Source organism: Cervus canadensis, chromosome 21 (genome assembly GCF_019320065.1).
Source record: "Cervus canadensis isolate Bull #8, Minnesota chromosome 21, ASM1932006v1, whole genome shotgun sequence".
NCBI lineage: Eukaryota > Metazoa > Chordata > Mammalia > Artiodactyla > Cervidae > Cervus > Cervus canadensis.
The window spans coordinates 16,417,348-16,441,599 of record NC_057406.1 but is presented as its reverse complement, the minus strand read 5'-3'; the positions used below and the strand labels follow the sequence as shown (position 1 = coordinate 16,441,599).

The 24,252-nt window shown below is 40.3% G+C and overlaps 1 protein-coding gene across 1 annotated transcript in view; it reads right to left on the bottom strand.

Moving 5' to 3' along the window:
* LOC122423125 overlaps positions 1 to 24,252 on the bottom strand; it is a 119,495-nt gene that overhangs the window by 6,997 nt on the left and 88,246 nt on the right. Inside the window, exons 25-32 of the mRNA XM_043439905.1 lie at positions 21,653 to 21,961; positions 21,246 to 21,554; positions 17,345 to 17,437; positions 16,955 to 17,269; positions 14,279 to 14,593; positions 7,696 to 8,010; positions 3,516 to 3,824; positions 3,105 to 3,422 (exon numbers count right to left, since the gene is read on the bottom strand). Coding sequence (XP_043295840.1) covers positions 3,105 to 3,422; positions 3,516 to 3,824; positions 7,696 to 8,010; positions 14,279 to 14,593; positions 16,955 to 17,269; positions 17,345 to 17,437; positions 21,246 to 21,554; positions 21,653 to 21,961 — 2,283 coding nt within the window. The remainder of the gene's footprint in view (positions 1 to 3,104; positions 3,423 to 3,515; positions 3,825 to 7,695; positions 8,011 to 14,278; positions 14,594 to 16,954; positions 17,270 to 17,344; positions 17,438 to 21,245; positions 21,555 to 21,652; positions 21,962 to 24,252) is intronic.

Genomic DNA, 24,252 nt, shown 5'->3' with positions numbered 1-24,252 from the left:
GGGTGTTGGTGATTGAAAAACAGGAAACTGAATAAACTAAATAAAGACAAGCAGTGGGGTCTGAGAAGAAAAATGTAACATAGTTGCTCAGTAGTTTCCAACTCTTTTTGACCCTATGGACTGTAGTACACCAGCCCCCTTGTCCATGGGATTTTTGAGGCAAGAATACTGGAATGGATTGACATTTCCTCCTCCAGGGGATCTTCCCCAACCAGGAATCGAAATGTCATCTCCTGTATTTCCTGCATTGGCTGCTGGATTCTTTACCACTGAGCCTTTAGGGAAGCCCAGATAAACATAGTTGTAAAGTTTTCATAACTGTAGTGTTTGCCTTCACTATGGAGAGTTCTGCTTCTGACAGTGCCACAATTTTTCTCTCAAGCACTAAGAATGAGTTAAATAAGTTCTGTCCCTAAATCTATCCCTAAATAGAAGAAGCAAAATAAAACATTTTCTAAAATAGTTCTACAATTTGTCATCTACAATGTCTGTACTTTAAAAGATATTTATTGAAAATAGATCTCATGAGAAACCAAGAGGAAATGTAGACATTAGAAACAATTCCCCAGGATACTCAGCTACTAGAGTTACTTGACAGAGAATTTAAAGAGCCTTGATTAAGGTGCCCATGGAATTAACTGACAAAATGTGCACCCTGATGGAAAAAAACAAATAATGATAACAACAACAACAACAAATAAAAATTCTAGAGCTGAAAAACTTACTAGTTGAAATTAAGAACTGAAGAATGAGCATATCAGGACATGAGCTCAGCATAAGGGAGAATCAATAAAGTGGAAGGTCATAGGACAAATGCGCCCCTATTTAGAAGTGCAGGCCACATAGTAAGTGTTCCGACTACACTGCTGTATAACAAATTATAAAAACAGCCTCTAAAGCTACATATATATACACACACATATATATATGTATATGTATATATCTCTCCACAGTCTTCATTTTCTTAAGTCTTCCTGGGTCAGTAATTTGAGAAAGACTCAACTTGGCAGTTGTGTCTTGGGATCTTTCATGTAGTTGCACTTAGATGTCATCTGGGGTTGAAGTCAACTAAGGACTTGACTGAACTTTAGTTAATAAGGAAATTTCTTGAATTATTTTATGGATAAAAGGACTTGATGACTGCAACCTAACTCAGAAAGACTTTACATATTTATGGAGAAATGGGGCAGGAGGGGGACAGAGAGGGAGAGAAAGAGAGGAAGACTAAAGCAAAATACTAATATTGGAAGATCCAGGTAAAAGTCATCTGGGAATTTTTATATTATTTTTGCAACTTTCAGGTCTCAAATTAGGTCAAAATTAAAAAAATTAAAAGGTGAAAATAAGTCAGAAATAATTCATTCCTAGGACACTTTCACTAAAAGAAATACAAATAATGTCAAAAACGTGAAACACCTAGGTGAAAACCTAGTAAAAGATGGGCAAAACCTCTGATAGACCTAACCGAATGGAGGGATACGTCATGTCAATGAATTGGGAGACTCGAAATTGTCAAAGTCAATCATCCTCAAATTCTGGTAGATTAAATATAATCTCAATCAAAATACATCTATGAAGTTTCTTTTGGTGAAAAATAACAAACTAATTCCAAAATTTTTTTTTAAACGTAAAAGGCCAAGAATGACCAGCACAGTTACCAAGAAAAGCAACATAGTTAGTTAATATAAAGCAACTCTTGAAAATTAAAATTACCCAAACTTACTGTAAAATTAAAATAATTAAGAAAATACAGTATTGGTGCAAGAATAGACAAACGATATAATGGAATAGAACAGAGAGTCTAAAAAGGCGTAGACACACATGCCCTTCTCCTTATTGCAAAGGTGGCACACAGTGGAGACAAAAATCTTTTCAGAAAAAGATTCTGAGTCAATTAGATGTCAATATGAAACTTGACCCTTATGTTATATAGATATCAATCTCAGAAGGAATATGCAATTACATGCAAGAGAAAAATAAATTCTATAAGATAGTACTGAAGAATGTTTTTATGGTCTTGGAGTAAGCAAAGTTCTTTTCAAAAGGATATAAGAAATACTAAATATACCGGGAAAAACTAGTAAGTTATATTTACTTAAGATTAAGAACTTTGATCATCTAAGGACATGGTACTATTAAGAAAATGAAAATAAAAGACCAAGGATTAAATAAATAGCATAGATTTTCACCCAAAATCATTGTCATGGTAAGTTGTAGCATCATATTTGTAATAGTCAAGGACAGAAAATAATTCAAATCTCTACCATCAGTTGAATGGATCAGTTTATTGTCATGTGGATCATTCAAAGAACTACTCTACAGTAATAAAAATGAATAGTCAGCTGCTACAAGCAACATCATGAGTGAATCCCAAACATAATGTTGAGTCAAAGAAGTCACACACACAAGAAACATACTGCATGATTTTATATAAGGTTCAAAAATCAATAAAATATCCTATGGTTGTTGTTATTGTTGTTGTTCAATTGCCCAGTCATGTCCAACCTTTGTGACCCCATGGATTGCAGCATGCCAGACCCTCACCATCTCCCAGAGTTTGCCCAAGTTCATGTTCATTGCATCAGTAATGCCATCCAGCCATCTCATCTTCTGACACCCTCTTCTCCTTCTGCCCTCAATCTTTCCCAGCATCAGAGACTTTCCCAACGAGTCATCTGTTCACATCAGATGACCAAAATACTGCAACTTCAGCTTCAGCATCAGTCCTTCCAGTGAATATTCGATGGTAGTAGAAGTTAAAACTGTTTTCACTGGAGAGGACACTGGACATAGTTAGTAGGAGGCAACAGTGACTCTGTAGTGCTGGGAATATTCTCTTGGCTTATCTGGGTTGGGGAACATGACTGAGGTCTACACTTACTGCTGGTTCTTTGTTTTCTATGACTATTTGTAAATAATAATGCTGCTTAAAAATATATTATTCCCCTTCACACTTCTTGCCCTGACCTGAAAAATGAATGAACAATGAGAGGAAGCGTATTTCACCATGAAATATCTGATGTTTGAAGCCAGGTTTCCCTCACTCTCTGCTCTTGGGGACATTTCACTCCATGAGTACCAGTAGCCCTTCCCCCCTCTCTTACCTGAGCAGATCACATAGGCTGTGTTGCCATGGGAACAGTCAGGACCACCCAGGGCAGTCACAGGGCATGTCCCTAAGAAGGACTCAGCCCCCGAGCAGTGAAATCGGACTGTTGAGATTTGATCACCTCCTTCTACAAAGTGTGGTCCTCTAGGGGTGGTGATGGCGACTCCACAGCTGAGCTGACGACAGACAACATTGGCATTGGCCAGACTCCAGTGGGAGGCACAGAGCGCTCTCCATCGTCCAGAAATATTCATCTCCACTTGCCCCTCACACTGAGAGGAGCTGTTTGTCATGAGCCGGACTTCTGCATACACTGGTAGAAGACCACAGGATGTCAGCAAAATCTCATTTTTTAAAAAACCTGAACAGAGTGTGCAGGGCGGTTAAGTCCTGACATGCATCTCACCTGAACAGACAACCTGAGCAGCTCCACTGTGGTGACACCTGCCCCCTGGACAGTGCACTCTGGGGCAGACCCGGAGCTCAGGCTCCTCCCCCTCACACCTGAACTCTTCAGCCCAGACCCGGCCATCTGACTCTCTGAAGGGCACGTGTCCCAGGACAGACACAGCCTTGCCGCACCCCAGCTCTGCACAGATGACCTGGGCAGTGGGGAGTGTGAAGTTTCCATCAGACACTGGGGTCCAGGCTTCTCCAGAATGCACTTCTACTCGCCCTGAGCAGGGTCCATCCCCTCCAGCCAGACGCACAAATCCTAAGGGAAACAATCAATAGCAGCAACAAACCCTGTGAGTGTTCATAGTCCTCGCTTGGCATTGGAAACAGCACATCATAGACAAGGATGTGAAAGCGTTTCATTTCTAGGAGTGGGGCATGGAGAGAGAAGCTGAGAGTTAGTGTCAGAATTGTATTAATAATTTCATGACCAAGTTTATGAAAAGAAACCCAGAAAATTTGCAGTCAGTAAGAATGTATATTTTGAGGTTGATTAGGATGAGAATTCCTCATCTAGGGGCCTGGAAACGACAAGGCCCAAGGAAACCGCACTGCAGTGGGTATCAGACTTGAGCACAGAGCTGAACTAACCCAGAGTGAAGTAGGTTTATGGGATTCAAAAGTTTAGAGGACTAAGATCCAGACAAGATTAGAAGGCCATCTGAGATTTCTGGAGCTATAATTCTAGCCAGTTTTCTCTCAGGAGCCAATAATCAAGTCACTGAAGACAGGGAACCTCATAGCAGATCTATTAATTCAGTCTGTCTACTAATTCATAAGTAGACAGACTTATGGCTACAGCAGGAAAGCTAGACATCATAGCAAGTCTACAAGTCTATTATGATTTGATGTATACTATAACAAGCCTATTATGATTTCACATATATTGGCACTGGAAACAGCACAATTATTTCTCATAATTCTTGATGGTGAAAAATTCCCAGAATTTCTTCAGTGACTTGATTGTGAAAAGAAGTTGTCCATAGATAAGTTTGAATATTAAGAAAGTTCGGAGAGTCATAGCAGAGGGAGGGGCTGGTCCTAGCCATCTTTCTTGAAAGCCTAGGATTTATCAAGGAAGAGAATGAGTTTTCAGGGGGAGTATGAAAATCAGCTGAGTTTGATTACTTTCTACTAGACATGGGAATCTAAGACATGGGAATCTTAGCAAATACTAAGAAATGACGATAATTTAATGTATTTTAATCCTATGTATATGCTAATTGCATATTCCTTTCCTATTTGGATTCTTGAGAAATAGCAGCAAAAAAGGAGAGGGAGAGAAAGAGAACACAGAGCAAACAAGCCACTTGTAATTTAGAGATTTCCAAATGCAAAACCTCAATATGGATGAAAGACTTGAGGAAAATATTTGTCCAAGTTTTTGACACATTTTATCCACTGTGCTCCTCCCATCTGGCCACCTAACCCTGCTACCCTTTCACATTTTATCCACTGCAGACAAGGGAACAATCTTAAAAGCTACAAATGGATGGAAAGGAGACTCTGAAAGGGAAGAACATCTGTAGGAGTGGAGTGTGGGTGGGATGTGTGGTAGATTAAACCGGGAATGGATGGAGTATAAAACTGAAAGAGATCGAACTGGTCTGGTGGGGAGTTAGGTTAAGGCTACTCTTTCTAATTAAATAAATTTTACTCAACACCTTGTTAGTTTCTGTATTAATCCCACCAGATTATGAATTTAGAAAGAAGAAATATTGCTTACACGTGATTGTAGATAGCCTGACATGTGTTAGACACTCAGATATATTCAGAACATAGTCTTATGCACATCAGGATAGTCTCCCAAGACAAATTATTATTATTTCTTTTTTATTTTATATTTGTTTTCAAATGGAAATAAAAGTGTGTGAACATTGCAAGAAAATTTATGAACTAGAAGGCTGATTTGAGGGGATAAGTTATTAAAAATAATAAAACCAACTACTTTCTTGTATAACAATAGAAAGAGTGGGGCAGAATATGAATATCTAACACACAAAGACATACACACACAGAAATTTAGTATTTGAAGAAGGTAATATTTTATATCACTAGAGAAGAAAGACTGTTCAATAAATAGTGGTGAAACACTTTTTGGCCTCCATTTTCCAAGTTCAGTCCATTTGCAAAAGAGACATCAACCTGAGCCATAAGAGGGACCTCAGGGGCCAGACTGTCAGGAAAGGATTCTCTCTGCACCTGTGCCTGAGCCTGGGAGAGCCCCGATTTTCTGTATCTCAGCTTCTGCTTAGGGCCCTTTGTCCCAGACTCAATCTCACTGTTATAGGTTTGGGACTGGATTTTATCCAGGGAACCACGAGAGCATGAGGGTTTTCATCAATGTTCATGTAGATCACATTCTTATTTCTCTCCCTCTGATCAAGGTGGCCCCCTCTCTTCTCCCTGTAGCTGTGATGCATCTGCCTTCAGACCAACTCTCAGCCCTCTGACTTTCGTCCTTACCTGACCCTGGACCCTCTGGCTCTTCACCCATCACTCTGGACTCCTACTGGTTTGACTGGAACAGAGCACTGTGTGGCCTGAGGTGTAGGAAATATCTCTGTAGGGTGAGGTATGTGGCCTCTCAGAGATTCACAAAGATCAAGTATCTTCCTGGAAGACCAGACCTGCCCTTGACCCTTGGGCTGCCCATTCCCCTCTGAAAGCCAGAGAGGATCGGTGTGACATTTCCATCAAGGTGCAGCACAGACCAAGGAGAGTGGGTCCCTAGAGGCCCAGAAATAGAACCTCTGATTGGGAAATGAAATGGAGAGAGTGGAGAGGCTACAGAGAAGTCGTATCTGAATCCTCTGCAGAGGTCTGATATTTAAGTTGGAGGATGTTATTTTGAAGGCAATATTGAGAATCTATTTTCATGTGGTTTATTACAAATACAAGCACCTTTTTAGAGTCTGTTATATTCAGGAATTTTGGCCTATGTTGGGAATGTAAATCACGATAAAACAATGCCCTTATCTTTTTAGAAGTTCAGGAGAAAAATAAGTAGACAGTTTAAAGCCCTCCAAAACGTTTATGAGAGACTTGGATAATCAAAGAAAGAGAAACTACCCTTTCAGAGGGCCATTTATTTATATGAATCAACTGCAACAAAGGCAAAATCAAACTGTGGTCAGATTTATCCTTGTCTGGTCTCTTGGTATACAGACATCCTGTGTCCTTAGGCACATGTAGCATCCTCCACACCACACCTGGACCCTCAGGGCTGCTCAGAGAACCCCACAGTTGCCTTTGTCAGCTCCCATTGCCCTTCCATCCCTCCTAGCTATGATAACTCTCTTCCAGCTTCTTCAAAAATTATATTTGTCCCCTTACTTCTTTTCCTAGCAAATAAACCCCCAAGTGCAATTCTCTTATATCACTGAAATCATCAGGTGTAAATATATAATCTCTTACTATAAAACACAGAATCAATATTTCATTGCCTCCACCTTTGATGTGTCAGTGCATGGCTAAGCATTCTTTCAAAGTTTTGGTTTAAGCAGATGTTTTAAAGAAAACATGGACAAAGAATCTTTTCTCATAACAATGGAAGGAGAAGCTATGACTCAGAGCATTTCATCCAAGGTCCTCTGGTCCTACCAGCCAAATGGCTATGAATATTTACATTTAAATTTGTAAAGCAGACTTGAAATTTGGCATAAATCCATAAATTGCTTTCTGATTTGTTTAATGGTATCCCCTGTGCCTCCACTCCTACTGACCTAGTGCAAAATAGTGTGTCATAGGGTAACTACCGAAACAACTCCACCCAGAGAGGTGCACCCTCACTCTTATCCCTCCCTCCTATGGGTTCACTGTGCAAAGGCGGGGGGGTGATTTGTGAGTATTTCACTCTTCCAAAAATTATATAAAAATTATGAAGATCAATTATAATTGGAAAAAATAGATTAAACTCTGTCAGGTAAGATCACTGGAGAAGAAATATCAGAGACTGACAAGAGGATAGTAGTTGAAGCCCATCACTCAGAGATAAATGTGCCCTCAGGGAGGATGGGTAGATGTCTTAGACCTCTCTAACTCAGTCATCTTCTATTGCCAGGTGATCAGACACCAACTTCCTTGGAACTTACTACTTTCTCAGCCCATGGACAATGCACTGACCGTACCTGAGCAGACAACCCCAGCATCCTCTGCATGCACACAGTCGTGCCGCCCCCAGCCCCGGGAAGGGCACCTCCACACGTGGGACTCCTTTCCTCCGCAGTTCAGTTCATCCAGCCAGATGCGCCCTGATCCCTGACCTAATTGAGCAGATTGCAAGGCATCGAGGGCTCCTCCACAGCCCAGTTGCCTGCACACCACGCGAGCATCGTCCAGGTCCCAGCCGTCATCACAGATGGTGCCCCAGGAGCCCTGGTCAAGGATCTCCACTCTCCCGGCACAGGGACCGCCCCCGTCCACCAGGCGGAGCTGTCTGCTGCCTGAGGAGAGAGAAATGAGATAATAAGCGGGGCGGGGGGGTGGGGTGTTGACGGGGGCGTGGGGAGTGGGATGGGACGGTGGGGATGAGAAGAGTCTTCTGGTCCTGAGTCTCCTCTGAGGCTGCAGAGCCTGCTGGTTGAAACACGGAGTTTTGCACTCCGGCAAGCACCTGGGTCGGGTTTCGTATAGCAGCAGTGAGAATAATAAGGTTGAAAATGGGAAAAAATAGAAAATATTACTCTACTGAGTAGTGTGAGACAGATGATATTACCCAAGCCCTATCGGTATTAACCTTCTGATTTGTAGGGTTCTGCATTGTTGTTTTTGAGTCACCAAGTCGTGTCCAACTCTCTTGCAACTGTATGGACAGTAGTCTACCAGGCTTCTCTGTCCACGGGATTTCCCAGGCAAGAATACTGGAGTAAGTTGCCATTTCCTTCTCCAGGGGATCTTTCCAACCCATCAATCAACCAGGCATCTCCTGCACGGGCAGGTAGATTCTTTAACACTGAGCTACCAGGGAAGTCAGAGAAAGGTCTGTTTAGTCCAAGTTATGGTTTTTCCAATAGTCACAGATGGTTGTGAGAGTTGGACTATAAAGAAAGCTGAGCACCAAAGAATTGATGTTTTTGAACTATGGTGTTGGAGAAGACTCTTAACAGTCCCTTGGACTGCAAGGAGATCCAGTCAATCCTAAAGGAAATCAGTCCTGAATATTCATTGGAAAGACTGATGCTGAAGCTGAAACTCCAATACTTTGACCACCTGATGGGAAGAACTGATTCATTGGAAAAGACCTGGGTGCTGGGAAAGATTGAAAGCAGGAGGAGAAGGAGACGACAGAGAATGAGATGGTTGGATGGTATCACCGACTTAATGGATGTGAGTTTGAGTAAGCTCTAGGAGTTGGTGATGGACAGGGAAGCCTGGCATGCTGCAGTCCATGGGGTCGCAAAGAGTCAGACATGACTGAGTGAATGAACTGATAAATAAATAAGAAAATTTTAAACATTCTAGGGAAAAATAAAAATGGTAATGAAAGCTATCATAAAGTCTTCTAAAATAACTTTAAATATTTACTTGTTTATCACTCCCTGCTTCTAATAACAAATTTAAAAACAGACATACAGACATCTACAAATGTGAACACACACATGCACACACCCCTACCTGAATTAAAGTTTCACTAGAGGAAGGACTTTGCATATCTTATTTACACTGTGTTTCTGCTATTAGGACAGTGCCTACATATTGTATGCACTCATTCAACAAGATTCAACAAGTGCTGCAGTGAACATTGGGGTACGCATGTCTCTTTCAGATCTGGTTTCCTTGGTGTGTATGCCCAGGAGTGGGATTGCTGGGTCATATGGCAGTTCTATTTCCAGTCTTTTAAGGAATCTCCACACTGTTCTCCATAGTGGCTGTACTAGTTTGCATTCCCACCAACAGTGTAAAAGGGTTCCCTTTTCTCCCCACCCTCTCCAGCATTTATTGCTGGTAGACTTTTGGATAGCAGCCATTCTGACTGGCGTGTAATGGTACCTCATTGTGGTTTTGATTTGATTTTTCTCTGATAATGAGTGATGTGGAAGCAACCTAGATGCCCATCAGCAGACGAATGGATAAGAAAGCTATGGTACATATACACAATGGAATATTACTCAGCCATTAAAAAGAATACATTTGAATCAGTTCTAATGAGATGGATGAAACTGGAGCCCATTATACAGAATGAAGTAAGCCAGAAAGATAAACACCAATACAGTATACTAACGCATACATATGGAATTTAGAGAGATGGTAATGATAACCTTATATGCAAGACAGAAAAAGAGACACAGATGTATAGAACAGACTTTTAGACTCTATGGGATAAAGCGAGGGTGGGATGATCTGAGAGAATAGCATCAAAATATGTATATTATCAAGTGTGAAACAGATCACCAGTCCAGGTTGGATGCATGAGACAAGTGCTCAGGGCTGGTGCACTGGGAAGACGCAGAGGGATGGGATGGGGAGGGAGGTGGGAGGGGGGTTCAGGATGGGGAACACATGTAAATCCATGGTTGATTCATGTCAATGTATGGCAAAACCACTACAATATTGCAAAGTAATTAGCCTCCAACTAATAAAAATAAATGAAAAAAAAAAAAGATTCAACAAGTGTGTATATGGAGAACCTTTTCTAAATACCTTGATAGTTGCTTAATAAATATTTATTGAATGAATGTGTAGATGAATAAAATTCAGTGAAACAGAAGTCCTTTAGCTTCATGTTAATCAGTGAAATATTAATAGTAAAGCAAATATAAATTAAAAAGTAATGGTTTGTGAAAATAAATAGTGCATATTAAAAATGTTTAATTTACCAAACAGCATTGCTATTAGGTAGGCATTGTTGGGTTTCCCCAGTGGCTCAGTAGTAAGGAATCTGCTAGAAATGCAGGAGATGCAGGTTTGATGCCTGGGTCAGGAAGATCCCCTGGAGAAGGAAATGGCAACCCACTCCAGTATTCTTGCCTGGGAAATCCCATGGATAGAAGAGCCTGGCAGGCTACTCCATGGGGTGGAAAAGAGATGAACACAACTCAGTGACTAAACAACAACAGCAAAATTAGTTTGTCTCTAAGTACAGAACTAATTTATATTCAAAATTTCACTTACCTAATGTTAAAGGAAAATTATTAAATAGATTCTAAGCTTACTGTTACCTATTATTCAGTATCACATGTAGGCAATTGTACAAAACCAATAAAATACTTAGGGATAAACTTAACAAAGGAGGTAAAAATCTTGAATGGTGAAAGCTATAGGACACTGATTAAAGATAGTGAAGAAGACAGAAGTAAATGGAAAGATAATCTGTGGTCATGGATTGGAAGACCTTATATTGTTAAAATGCTCATGCTACACAAAGAAATCTACAGATTCACTGTAATCCTTAACAAAATCCAAGTGGAAATTTTCACACATATGGAATAAACAATCCTAAAGTTTCTATGGAACCACAAAAGACCCTGAATATCAAAATCAATCTTGAGAAAGAAGAACAATACTGGAGGTGTCATGCATCCTGATTTCAAACTAAATTACAAAGTTATAGTAATCAAAACAGTATGGTATTGGTATAAAAAGGGACACAGACATCAACAGAATAGACAGTCCAGAAATAAATCCAAATATATACAGTCAATTAGCTTTTGACAAAGGAGCCAAGAATCTACAATGGGGAAATGACAGTCTCTTCAATGAATGGTGTTATGAAAATTGGACTGCTACATGCAAAAGATGCAATGGCACCAGTGTCCAAACACCACCCACAAAACTCAACTCAAAATGGATTAAAGACTTAATCATAAGTACTGAAGTCATAAAAATCCTAGAAGAAAAAGTAAGGGGAAAATGTCCTTGACCTCAGTCTTTGTGATGGTATTTTGGATTTGATGCCAAAAACAAAGGCAAGAAGAACAAAATAACCAAGTGAAACTACATAAAACTTAAAAACTTCTGCACAACGAAGGAAATGATATGCAGAATGAAGAGACTATCCATAGAATTAGAGAAGATATTAGCAAATTAAATGTACTTGATAAGAGTTAATATCCAAACTATTATTATTTAAAGGACTCATACAACTCAGTAGCAGAAAAATACAAACAGTCTGATTTCAAAATGGGCAAAGGACCCAAACAGACATTTTTTTCGCAGAAAACATCCATTTGGCCAACAGGTACATGAAAAGGTGCACAATATTACTAGTCACCAGGTCAATGCAAATCAAAACCGCAATAAGATATTACCTCACAGAATTGCTTTTATCAAAAAGACAAGAAATAACAAGAGTTGGTGATAAAGTGAAGAGAATAAAAAGTTTATACACAGTTGCAGGGAATGTAAGTTGAGTATCCCCTATGGAAAAGTTTTGAGGTTCCTGAAAAATTAAAAACAGAACTGCTGTATGATTAAGCAATTTTCCTTTTGAGTATTTATCTGAAGGAAATGAAAACACTAACTTGAAAATACATGTGCAACCCAATGTTCACTACAGAATTATTTACAATAACCAGATAATGTAAGCCTTCATTGATGGATAAATGGATAAAGAAAATGTTTATATATATATATATATGTGTGTGTAAATATATATTGTATTATATATAAGATATATAGAGAAATATAAATAATATATAAAATTATATATATAATGTTTATATTTATAATGTTTATATATATATAGTCACCAAAAAAAAGAAATTCTCATCATTTGCAACAACATGAATGTACTTTGAAGGCATTATGCTAAGTGAGCTAAACCAGATGGTAAAGAAAAATATCATATGATCTCATTTATATGTGGAATCCTAAAATACATTTTTTTAAAAAGCTTTCAGAGATGCAAAGAGCAATTTGGTGGTTGCCAGAGGTGGGTTGATGTGGGCAAAATGGATGAAGGTAGTCAAAAGGCACAAACTTCCAGCACTAAAGTTAATGTCATGAGGAGGTAATGTACAGTATAGGGGGTACAGTTAATGTGGGCGTGTGTGTGTGCTCAGTCTTGCCCATCTGTCTGTGACCCTATGGCTGTAGCCTGAGAAGCTTCTCTATCCATGGGCTTTCCCAGGCAAGAATACTATAGTAGCCATTTCCTCCTCCAGGAGATTTTCACAACCCAGGGAGGGAACACACATCTCTTGTGTCTCCAGCATTGGCAATGGGGATTCTTTTCCACTAATGTCACCTGGGTTAATACTGTATCATATATTAGAAAGTTGTAACAAAGAACACCTTACAAGTTCTCATCAAAAGAAAAAAGTAAGGGCTTCCCTAGTGGTCCAGTGGTTAAGAATCCACCTTGAATGTAGGGGACACTGGTTCTATCTCTGGCTCAGGAAGATCCCACATACCACAGGGCAACTAAGACTGTGGGCCACAGTTACTAAGCCTGTGCTCTGGAGCCCTCGGACCAGAACTACTGAGCCTGTGTGCAGCCACTCCTGAAGCCCTCGCGCCCTGGAGCCAGTGCTCCACCACAAGAGAAGCCTGCAGAGCACAACTAGGGAGTAGACCCTGCTCAAAGCAACTAGAGAAAGACTGTGCACAGCATGGAAGATACAGCACAGTGAAAAATAAACATTGAAAACCTGATAGCTATACTATCCTTAGGATAGTCATCGTTTTCCAGTACATACCTGTATGCAAGTCAGGAAGCAACAGTTAGAACTGGATATGGAACAACACACTGGTTCCAAATAGGAAAAGGAGTACATCAAGGCTGTATATTGTCACCCTGCTTATTTAACTTATATGCAGAGTACATCATGAGAAACGCTGGGCTGGAAGAAGCACAAGCTGGAATCAAGATTGCAGGAAAAATATCAGTAACCTCAGATACGCAGATGAAACCACCCTTATTGCAGAAAACGAAGAACTAAAGAGCCTTTTGATGAAAGTGAAGGAAGAGAATGAAAAAGTTGGCTTAAAACTCAACATTCAGAAAACTAAGATCATGGCATCCAGTCCCATCACTTCATGGCAAATAGATGATAGCCTTTATTTTGGGGGACTCTAAAATCACTGCAGATAGTGACTGCAGTCATGAAATTGAAAGACACTTGCTCCTTGGAAGAAAATCTTGACCAACCTAGACAGCATATTAAAAAAAGAGACATTACTTTACCAAAAAAGGTCCATCTAGTCAAAGCTATGATTTTCCCAGTAGTCCCAGTATGAATGTGAGAGATGGACTATAAAGAAAGCTGAGCACCAAAGAATTGATGCTTTTGAACTGCTGCATTGGAGAAGACTCTTGAGAGTCCCTTGGACTGCAAGGAGATAAAACCAGTCAATTCTAAAGGAAATCAGTCCTGAATACTCACTGGAAGGACTGATGCTGAAGTTGAAACTTCAATACTTTGGCCACCTGATGGGAAGAACTGACTCATTGGAGAAGATCCTGATGCTGGGAAAGATTAAAGGCAGGAGGAGAAGAGGACAGCAGAGGATGAGATGGTTGGATGGCATCACCAACGTGATGGACATGAGTTTAAGTAGGCTCCAGGAGTTGGTGTTGGACAGGGAAGCCTGGCGTGCTACAGTCCATGGGGTTGCAAGGAGGTGGTCACAGCTGAGTGACTGAACTGAAGTGGTCTTAACTTCATTTTGTGGATCCATGTTAAATTCATGAGTTAAATATGAAAATATAAAATCTCATTATTAACATTTTCTATGGGTTTAAGACAGACACAGAAACAGACAGCAATTCACCTGCACATGAGATGTAGGCTTCCTCCTTTGGAGAGCATGAACTGTAATTCCAAGGGTCAGAAGGACACTGCCAGAGAGAGGTATCAGTGTTCCGACACCGGATTCCAGCTACCCACTGGGGTCTAGAACCTTCTCTAAGAGCAACAGAAGAGTGGAGACTTCCACTGTCCCCACAGCCAAGCTGACTGCAGATGACAGACACAGTGATGTCTTCCATGGAGCTTCGGCAGACACTGCCCCAGGTCCCGTTGTAGAAGACTTCCAGCCACCCAGCACACTGCTGGTCCTCACTGACCATCCTGAGGGCCAGGAACTCTAAGATCAAAAGGGAGGAATCAGGACTGGTGAGAACTTCACTCAGTGCTCTGGGTTTTCCTCTCTCCCAGAAATAGTGGCCATTCATCCCTGAACCAGTTGAAGAGCTATCCATTAGGTAATAAGAGTGAAATTTGTCTCCCTTTTACCTGACTTTGTCCATTTGTGTCTATCTTTTTAAACATTTCTACCACCATGGTGTAGTGAATATGAGCAGAGAGGAAGAGCAACCTGGGCACCTTCAGGGAGGAGAGCTGAATCCTGCTTCCTGACCAAACCTCTACGAGAATGTGAAAAGGATGTGATATGGATACTGGGGAGGTGGCAGGATAATGAACACACAGAAGTCTCATCCAGATCCCTGGAACCATGAATGTGTTGCCTTACCTGGCAAAATGGATTTCACAGATGTGATTAAGGTAAGAATCGTGGGATGGTGAGATTAAGTTGGACTATTGTGGATTAACTATGTGAACCCAGTCTAATCACATTCTTATTGGGTTGACCAGAAAGTTCCTTTCGTTTTTAAGTCAAAATAAAAGACATTTTTCATGTTCACCAAGAACTTTATTGAACAGCGTATTCAACATTTTGTTCCACTACCTTCTGCCATTTTCAGGCAACTTCATAATTCCCTCTTCCAAAAACTTTTATCTTTCTAAGCAAAGAACTAATCCAAGTGCATTTTATAGTCTTCCAGTGAATTTAAATTTTTTCCATTAAGAGAATTCTGTAAAAATCTAAATAAATGGAAATCCAAAACTGCAATGTCTGGTAAACACAGCTGATGAATCAGAACTAGCCAAACTGTGGCAGTTTTTGCCTGGCCTACAAAGAAATATGTGGTCTTTCATTATCCTGATGGAAGATTATGCATTTTCTTTGGATTAATTCTGAATGCTTAAGTGCTGCTTTCACTTGGTCTAATGGAGAACAGTACTTGTTGGAATTATCATTCAGCTTTCTGGAAGGTACTCCCTTAAGAGAGGACTCCCTTCCAATACCACCACATATAGAACATCACCTTCTTTGGAAGAAGACTGGCCTTTGGTGTGGTTGCTGGTGGTTCATTTCACTTGCCCCACAATCTCTTCCATTCCACATTATTGTGAAGTATCCACTTTTCATAGTCCATCACAATTTGTTTCAAAAGCAAAACATTTTCTTTATGTTTAAGTAGAGAATCTCATGTAGAAATACTGCCATGAAGGTTTTTTTCACTTATGTGAAACCCAAACATCAAAGCAATTAATATAACCAAGCTGGTACAAATGACTATCGATGCTTGATTTGGATATTTTGAGTATTTTGGCTATCTCCTGCATCATTTAACACTGACTGTCTTCAAATAATATCTCAGTTTGATTGTGATCAACTTCATCTGGTCTACCCTACTCTGCAGTACTGTCCAGTGAGAAATCTCCAACACAAAACTTCATAAACCACTTTTGATGAGTTTGTTCAGTCACTGTACTTCCATACACTCCACAAATTTGTTTTGCATTTCAGTTGTGTTTCTAACTTTTCTTGAAATAATAAAGCATGATATGAAGAAAATGTTGCTTTTTTCTTCCATTTTCAATGTTAAAATGGCTACACAAAAATTCACTAATTTTGATGGTTTAAAAAAAAATGTGTGCTGACATGATAGCTGCCAAAAAGCAATCTAACAAAATTGTTTCAAATGAAGTGAAAGACAATTAAGTATTACTAGACCATCTTACGGAAAACACAAAGGAACCTTTTGGCCAAACCAATAGAAGCACTCTTTCTTGGCTCTGGCTAGAGAGAGGTGTGACTTGATAATACTTAAAGATGTGCAGCATTGCTGGTCTGATGACTGATGAAGTGGGTCTATGAGCCAAGGAATTCAGGTGGTTTGAAAAGAAATTTGATGGAAGAAATGGGATTCTTCACCAAAGCCTTAGAAGTGATGTGGCCCTGCTGAAACCTTGATTCCAGCCCAGGGAGATCCTGCTGAACATCAAAACTACAGAACTTTAAGGAAATAAATATATGTTGTTTTAAACCACTATGTGGCAATTTGTTACAGAAGCAAACAGAAACTAGTATCATGGACTTAAGATTTTCGACCCATATGTAAGGCAAGGTGAGCCCAACTTTCAACTGGACTTGTAAGAATTGGCTCTGCCAGGAAACACTGCTGAGAAGAAAGGGCTAGAATGTCAGCTGCTGCAGGAGGAAGTGAAAACACCTCGTCTTCACGTCTGCTGGAAACACAGGCTCCATGGGAGGAAGCCTCCTTCTCTGGTCCTTTCAGCATCTCTCCCTCAGAGCTCAGACCCCTGTCCTCCAGGGCCCCACCCCTCCCCCAGCCTGTGGACAGTGTGCAGCGCAGACCTGAGCAGATGACCCCCACGTCCTGCTTGTGTCTGCAGTCGTGCTGCCCCCAGCCCCGGGAAGGGCACCTCCACACGTGGGACTCATTTCCTGTGCAGTTCAGGTCGTCCAGCCAGATGGGTCCTGATCCTGCCCCAAAGTGAGCAGACCCCGTGGCATTGAGGGCTTCTCCACAGCCCAGCTGCCTGCACACCACGCGGGCATCGTCCAGGTCCCAGCCGTCATCACAGATGGTGCCCCAGGAGCCCTGGTCAAGGATCTCCACTCTCCCGGCGCAGGGACCGCCCCCGTCCACCAGGCGGAGCTGTCTGCTGTCTGAGGAGAGAGAAATGGACAATGGGGCGGTGACCTGGGGGAGGAAAATGGTCTTCTGTCCTGTGGGACCCTCACCTGAGCAGTAGGGGGCGCTCTTCTCTGAGGCTGCAGAGCCTGCTGATTCCGAGCGGGAGTCATTGCACTGGGGCAGCACCTGGGTCTGGTTTCCTGCAGAAACAGCAATGGTCAGAGGGTTGGTGGGTTGGAGAACAGGAAATTGAATTAAGCTAAATAATGACCTAGTGATGAAGTCTGAGATAAGCAATGTTAACATAACAGTAACGGTATCATAATCTTAGGATTCACCTTCTCTAGGGAGAGTTCCGTGGAGAAGGCAATGGCAACCCACTCCAGTACTCTTGCCTGGAGAACCCCAGGGACGGGGGAGCCTCGTGGGCTGCCATCCATGGGGTCGCACAGAGTCGGACACGACTGAAGCAACTTAGCAGCAGCAGCAGCAGCAGGGAGAGCTCTGCTTCTGACAGTGCCACAGTTGTTTTCAGCCAACCATTGCACTAAGAGTGAGTTAAGGAAGCTGTTTTGTCCCTAAATCTATGCGTAAACAGGAAAAGCAGAATAAAATCTATTCCAAAGGGATTCTGCCACTTTTTCATCTACAATGTCTGTTATTAAAAACAATACATATATAAAAGAGATCTCATGGAAAACCAGGAGGAAAAAGACATTAGAAAGAATTTCCCAAGTTATTCAGTTACTAGAGTTATCTGATGGAGAATTTAACTCGGCATTATTGAAGGCCTCATGGAATTAATTGACAAAAGAAATTGACAAAATAGCAACAGATAAAAATTATAGAGCTGAAAAATTTAACAGCCGATATTAAGTAAAGGACTAGCGTTTCAGCACATTAGCTCAGCATAAGGTAGAAATAGTAAACAGAAGATCAGAGGACAAATAGTCTTTTATTTAGAGATGCAGGTCACGTAATAAGTGTCCTGGTTGCTATAGTGGTTGTTTAGTCACTCAATCATGTCTGATTTTTTTGGCGATCATATGGACTGTAGCCCACCAGGCTCCTCTGTCCATGGGATTTCTCAGGCAATAATAATGAAGTGGGTTTCAATTTTTTTCTTCAGGGGATCGTCAAGTCCCAGGGGTGGAACTCATGTTTCCTGACTTGGCAGACGGGTTCTTTACCACTGAGCCACCAGGGAGTCGTGTCCTGGTTATATTGCTGTATAATAAATTGTCCCGTAAAACTTAGCCACTTAAGCAAAAAAATATACCTCATTTTGCTTAAGACTTCCTGAGTATATAGTTTGGGAAAGATCCCACTTGGCAGTTCTGTCTTAGAGTCTTTCATGTGGTTGCACTTAGATGTCATCTGGGGCTGAAGTGGTCTGATGACTTGACTGAAGTGTGGTTACATAAGGAAATCCCTTGACGCATTTTAGGGGTAAAGAGACATCATGTCTGCAACCTAATTCAGAAGGATTTTACATATTCATGGAGAAATGTGGTGGGAGGGGGACAGAGAAGGAATGACAGAAACAGAGATAGAGAGAGATGTCAACTGGGGGGAGAGATTAAAGCAGAATACTAACATTGGGAAATCCAGCTAAAGTTCTTCTGGATTTTTATATTATTCTTACAGCTTTTTTGTAAGTCTCAAATTACATCAAAATTTTAAAAGGGAAAGGTAAAAACAAGTCAGACATAAATCATTCCTAGGACACTTCCACTAAAAGAAATGCTTATAACATCAAAAACATACATGCCTAGGAGAAAAACCTAGCAGAAGATGGGCAAAACCTCTGAGAGAAATTGGAGACCTAACTGAATGGAGGGATAAACATATATAAACTCAACATTGTCAGTCAATCACCTCCAATTTCTATGTAGATTAACTCTTCTCAAACAAAATATGCTTATTCTTTTTTTTTTTTTTTGATGAAAAAATGACAAGCTGAGGGATTTCTCTCCTGGTCCAATGGCTGAGAATCAGCCATGCAATTCAGAGGACTCAGGTTCGATCCCTGATGCGAGATCCCACATGCCAGAGCATCTGAGCTGGAATCTCACAACTAGGCACTCCGTGTGTCATAACAGAAGATCCAGCAAGACGTAATGAAGATCCATATGCTGCAACTAACGCCCAACACTGTAAATATATAATTTTATTAAGAAAATGAAATGCTGATTCCAAAATTGAAATAAAATACAAAAGAACGAGAATAACCAACACAGTTGACCAAAAAAGCAACAAAGGTAGAAGAGTTAATAATATAAAGTAACTCTTTACATTAAAGTTACCCAGACTTACTATAAAGTTATAATAAAGAAAATGTAGTATTGGTGCAAGGATAGACAATGATACTACAGAATAGAATAGAGAGTCTTAAAAAAGACTCAGACATATGCTTTTCTTCTTATGGCAAAGGTGGTACTGCAGTGGGGAGAAGAGTCTTTTCAGAAAAAGATTCTGAGTCAATTGATGTCATATGAAACTTGATCTTATCTTACACAGATAGCAATTGCAGAAGGGATGCACAGTTCTATGCAAGAGAAAAATAAACTTCTATGAGATACTCTTGGAGAATGTTTTTATGGTCTTGGAGTAGACAAAGTTCTTTTTAAAGAATATAAGAAGTGTTAAAAGTAAAGGAAGAAGTTGGTAAATTATAATTTCTTAAGATTAACAGCTTGGCTCATCAAAAGACACCATACCATTAAGAAAATGAAAATGAAAGACCAAAGGTTAATCACACAAGATAAATAACATGTTTGTACCAAAAGTCATTGTCATGGTAAGTTGTAGCTTCATATTTGTATTAGTCAAGAATAGGAAACAACTCAAATCTCTACTATCTGTTGTGGAATGGATCAATTCATGGTCATGTGATCATTCAAAGATCTACTCTACAGAAATAAAAATGAATAAAATGCTTCTTTAAGCAACATCATGAGTGAGTCTCAAATATAATGGTGACTCGAAGTTATACACAGAAGAAAATATACTGCATAATTTTATATACAGTTCAAATGATAAAACACTCTATGATAGTGAGAGAGTCATTTCCTAGGCAGGTTGATAAGAAGTCTAGGGGTCCCCAAGGAGAGAGAGGTCTGGGATAGTCAAGGAGGAAGAAAGGACAAACTTTCTTACTTTTTTTCCTCTACATTCCTTAGGATTATATAACAATAATGTATCCTGCCTGAGGACAGTCTTTGGATCAAACCCTCTGGCTAATTCTGTTATCTTAAAACATAAATTATGGTAGTAGGTCTGGTCTTTACAAGGATGTATCCTGCCTGAGGACAATCTTTGGATTAAACCTTCTGGCCAACTCTGTTATCTTAAAATGTAAATTATGGGAGTGGGTCTGGTGAGGTCTTTGCAGCCTCCAGACATTCTTTGGATTCATTGGAGAGTATATAACTCCGTTGCTAATACTAGCAAAGGGGGTACTCTTTTGCCCCCTTCTGATGCCTATGTCAGAAGCTTTCTCTATCTCCTTTATACTTTAATAAAACTGTATTACACAAAAGCTCTGAGCGATCCAGGCTCGTCTCTGGCCCCAGATTGAATTCATCTCCTCCGGAGGCCAAGAATCCCGCGTCTCATCGTTCAGCAACAACCTTTCAATAGTAGAAGTTAGGTAAGCAATCTTAACTGGAGAGGAGGGAGACATGTTTATGGGAAGACAACAGTGATTGTGGTGCTGGGAATGTTCTTGTTGCTGATCTGGATACATGACTGAAGTCTACACTTACTGCTTATACATTGTTTTCTATGATTATATTTAAATAATATAAATAATATTATTGCTTAAAAATACATTATTTCCCCTTACCACTTCCTGGCCTGACTTGGAAAATGAATGAACAATGAGAAGAACCACATTTCACCATGAAATATCTGACTTTTGATGCCAGTTTCCTGTCACTCTCTGCTCTTGGGGACATTTCACTTCAGGAGCATCCTGAGTACCAGTAGCCCTTCACCCTCTCTTACCTGAGCAGATCACAGAGGCCGTGTTGCCATGGGAACAGTTAAGACCACCCAAGGCAGTCACAGGGCAACTCCACAGGAAGGACTCCACCCCAGAGCAGTGAAATCGGGCTGTTGAGATCTGATCACCTCCTTCCACAAAGTGTGGTCCTCTGGGGGTGGAGATGGCGATTCCACAGCCGAGCTGATGACAGACGACATTGGCATTGGCCAGACTCCAGTGGGAGGCACAGAGTGCTCTCCATCGTCCAGAAATGTTCATCTCCACTTGCCCCTCACACTGAGAGGAGCTGTTTGTCATCAGTCGGACTTCTGTGTACATTGGTAGAAGAAGACAGGGTTTCAACAAAGTCTGATTTTCTCACCTGAACAAGGTAAGCAGAGAGGTTATAAACCTTCCTACATCTCACCTGAACAGACAACCTGAACAGCTCCACTGTGGTGACAGGTGCCCCCTGGACAGGGCACTCTGGGGCAGAACCAGAGCTCAGGCTCCTCCCCTTTACACCTGAACTCTTCAGCCCAGACCCGGCCATCTGACTCTCTGAAGGGCACGTGTCCCAGGACAGACACAACCTTGCCACATCCCAGCTCTGCACAGATGACCTGGGCGGTGGGGAATGTAAAGTTTCCATCAGACACTGGGGTCCAGTCTTCTCCAGAATGAACTTCTACTCGCCCTGAGCAGGGTCCATCTCCGTCAGTCAGACGCATAAATCCTAAGAGAAACAAAGAAGCAAACCCAATGAGTGTTCTTGATCCTGACTTAAGAAATGAAAACAGCACATCACAGGCAATGATGTGAATGCTTTTCTTTTCCAGGGGTGGACATGGAGAGAGAATCTGATAGTTGGTATCAGAATTGCCTTTTCATGAACAAGAATCTGAAGAGAAATTCAGAAGAATTTGCAGGGTCAGTTTGGGATGACTGTATCCCAACAATGGATACTCTGAGATTGTTTAGAAATATGAATTCCCTATCTACAGGCCTGAAAACTACAGAGCCCAAGACATATCATCAGAAATGGCTGAATACCAGGAACATGTAATTTATCATTGATTGGAGAAGTGAATTTCACATTTAGGAGCCCAGGACTACAGAGCCCAAGGAAACTGCATAATGTGTTGGCACTCAAACATGAATGCAGAGATATGAAGAACAGAACCACCTCAGAGAGACATGGACTATATCAGTAGAGATATGTCATCCAGACACAGTTAAAAAACTTTCCTGAGACTTGTGAGGCTACTATTTTGAATAGTTTTCTCTCCCAGGAGCTAGTCTTCAAGTGACTTAGGTAAGGCAAGTCATGAAGCAGGATCCATGAGTGCATGCCACCCTGTAGAGAGGTTGTCTGAGAGAAGAAATATAGACATTGTAAATAATCCACTTTTTCTGTTTTTGTATTATATTTTTCTGATAATTTTTAATGGCAAAAATTTCAGGAATTTCTCAGGTGACTTCAGTGGGAAAGAACATGAGTTGAGAAAGCTCAGAGAGTCATAGAAGAGGTGATGTGGTCCTAACCATCTCTCTTGAAACCCCAGGATTTTTCAATGAACTTGGGAGAGAGTGAGTTCTGATTGGAAGTTTCAGGACTATGAGTTTGACAAACAGTTCCTGTTACAGATTTTTCTTCTGAGACAGGAATCATGGAAAATGCTAAGGGGTGATATTTAACTGATTTTAATTCTGTTATTGTGCTTATTCTGTATTCATATTTGACACCAAGATGACAGAAAAGGAGATTCCCCTGCTCTCATTCTCTCACAGAAACAAGGTACCCCCAGCAACAAAACTGATCCTAAGAAAACAAAGATCTATGAACTGCTTGATACAAAATTCAAATTCATTGTTTTGAAGCTCAATGACCTACAAGAGAATGCAGAGAGACAAATAAACACAAGTATACATGAACAATTATAGACAAAACTATAAAAATGAGAAAATGAGGAGCTTCATAAAGAACTAGAAAACATAAAAAAAAAGAAAAAGAACTAACAGAAATTCTGGAGCTCAAGGATTCAATAATTGAATTAAAAATCCAAAGGAAAGCATCAAGTAAACTCTATCATGGAAATCAAAGAACCAGTAAACTTGAAGACATTCCATTTGATATTATCAAGTTAGAAAAACAAAAAGATTAGAAAGATGGTAACGATAACCCTATATGCAAGACAGAAAAAGAGACACAGATGCATAGAAAAGACTTTTGGACTCTATGGGAGAGGTGAGGGTGGGATGATCTGAGAGAACAGCATCGAAACATATATATTATCAAGTGTGAAACAGATGACCAGTCCAGGTTGGATGCATGAGACAAGTACTCGGGGCTGGTGCACTGAGATGACCCAGAGGGATGGGATGGGGAGGGAGGTGGGAGGGGGGTTCAGGATGGAGAACACATGTAAATCCATGGCTGATTCATGTCAATGTATGGCAAAAACCACTACAATATTGTAAAGTAATTAGCCTCCAACTAATAAAAATAATTGGGAAAAAACTAAGAAAAAAAATAAAGCGAAAAACAAAAAGAAAGTACAGTGAACTGAATACATAGCACATATGGGATATCACTATATATATATATATATATATATATGTATGTATTTGAGGATCCCAGTAGGAAAAAGAAAGGAGCAGAAAGTATATTCAAAGGAATAATAACTGAGAAATTCCCAAATCTAGGGAGAGAAATGGACATCTTGACTCATGAGGCCCATGCGTTCCCAAATAGGTGGAACCCAAAGAAATCCACACCAAGACACATTATGATTAAATTACCAAAATTTAAAGACAAAGAAAAATTTTTGAAAACAGAAAAAAAACAGTGACTTGTCACTTTCTTTTTTCCTACTGGGATCCTCAAATATATATATATATATATATTATATATATATTGTGGTATCCCATCGTGCTATGTATTCTGTTCACTGTACTTAAAGAAAAAAAACCTTTAAAACTAGAAACTTTGAAGGCCAAGAGAGCAGAATGATACATCAAAACTAC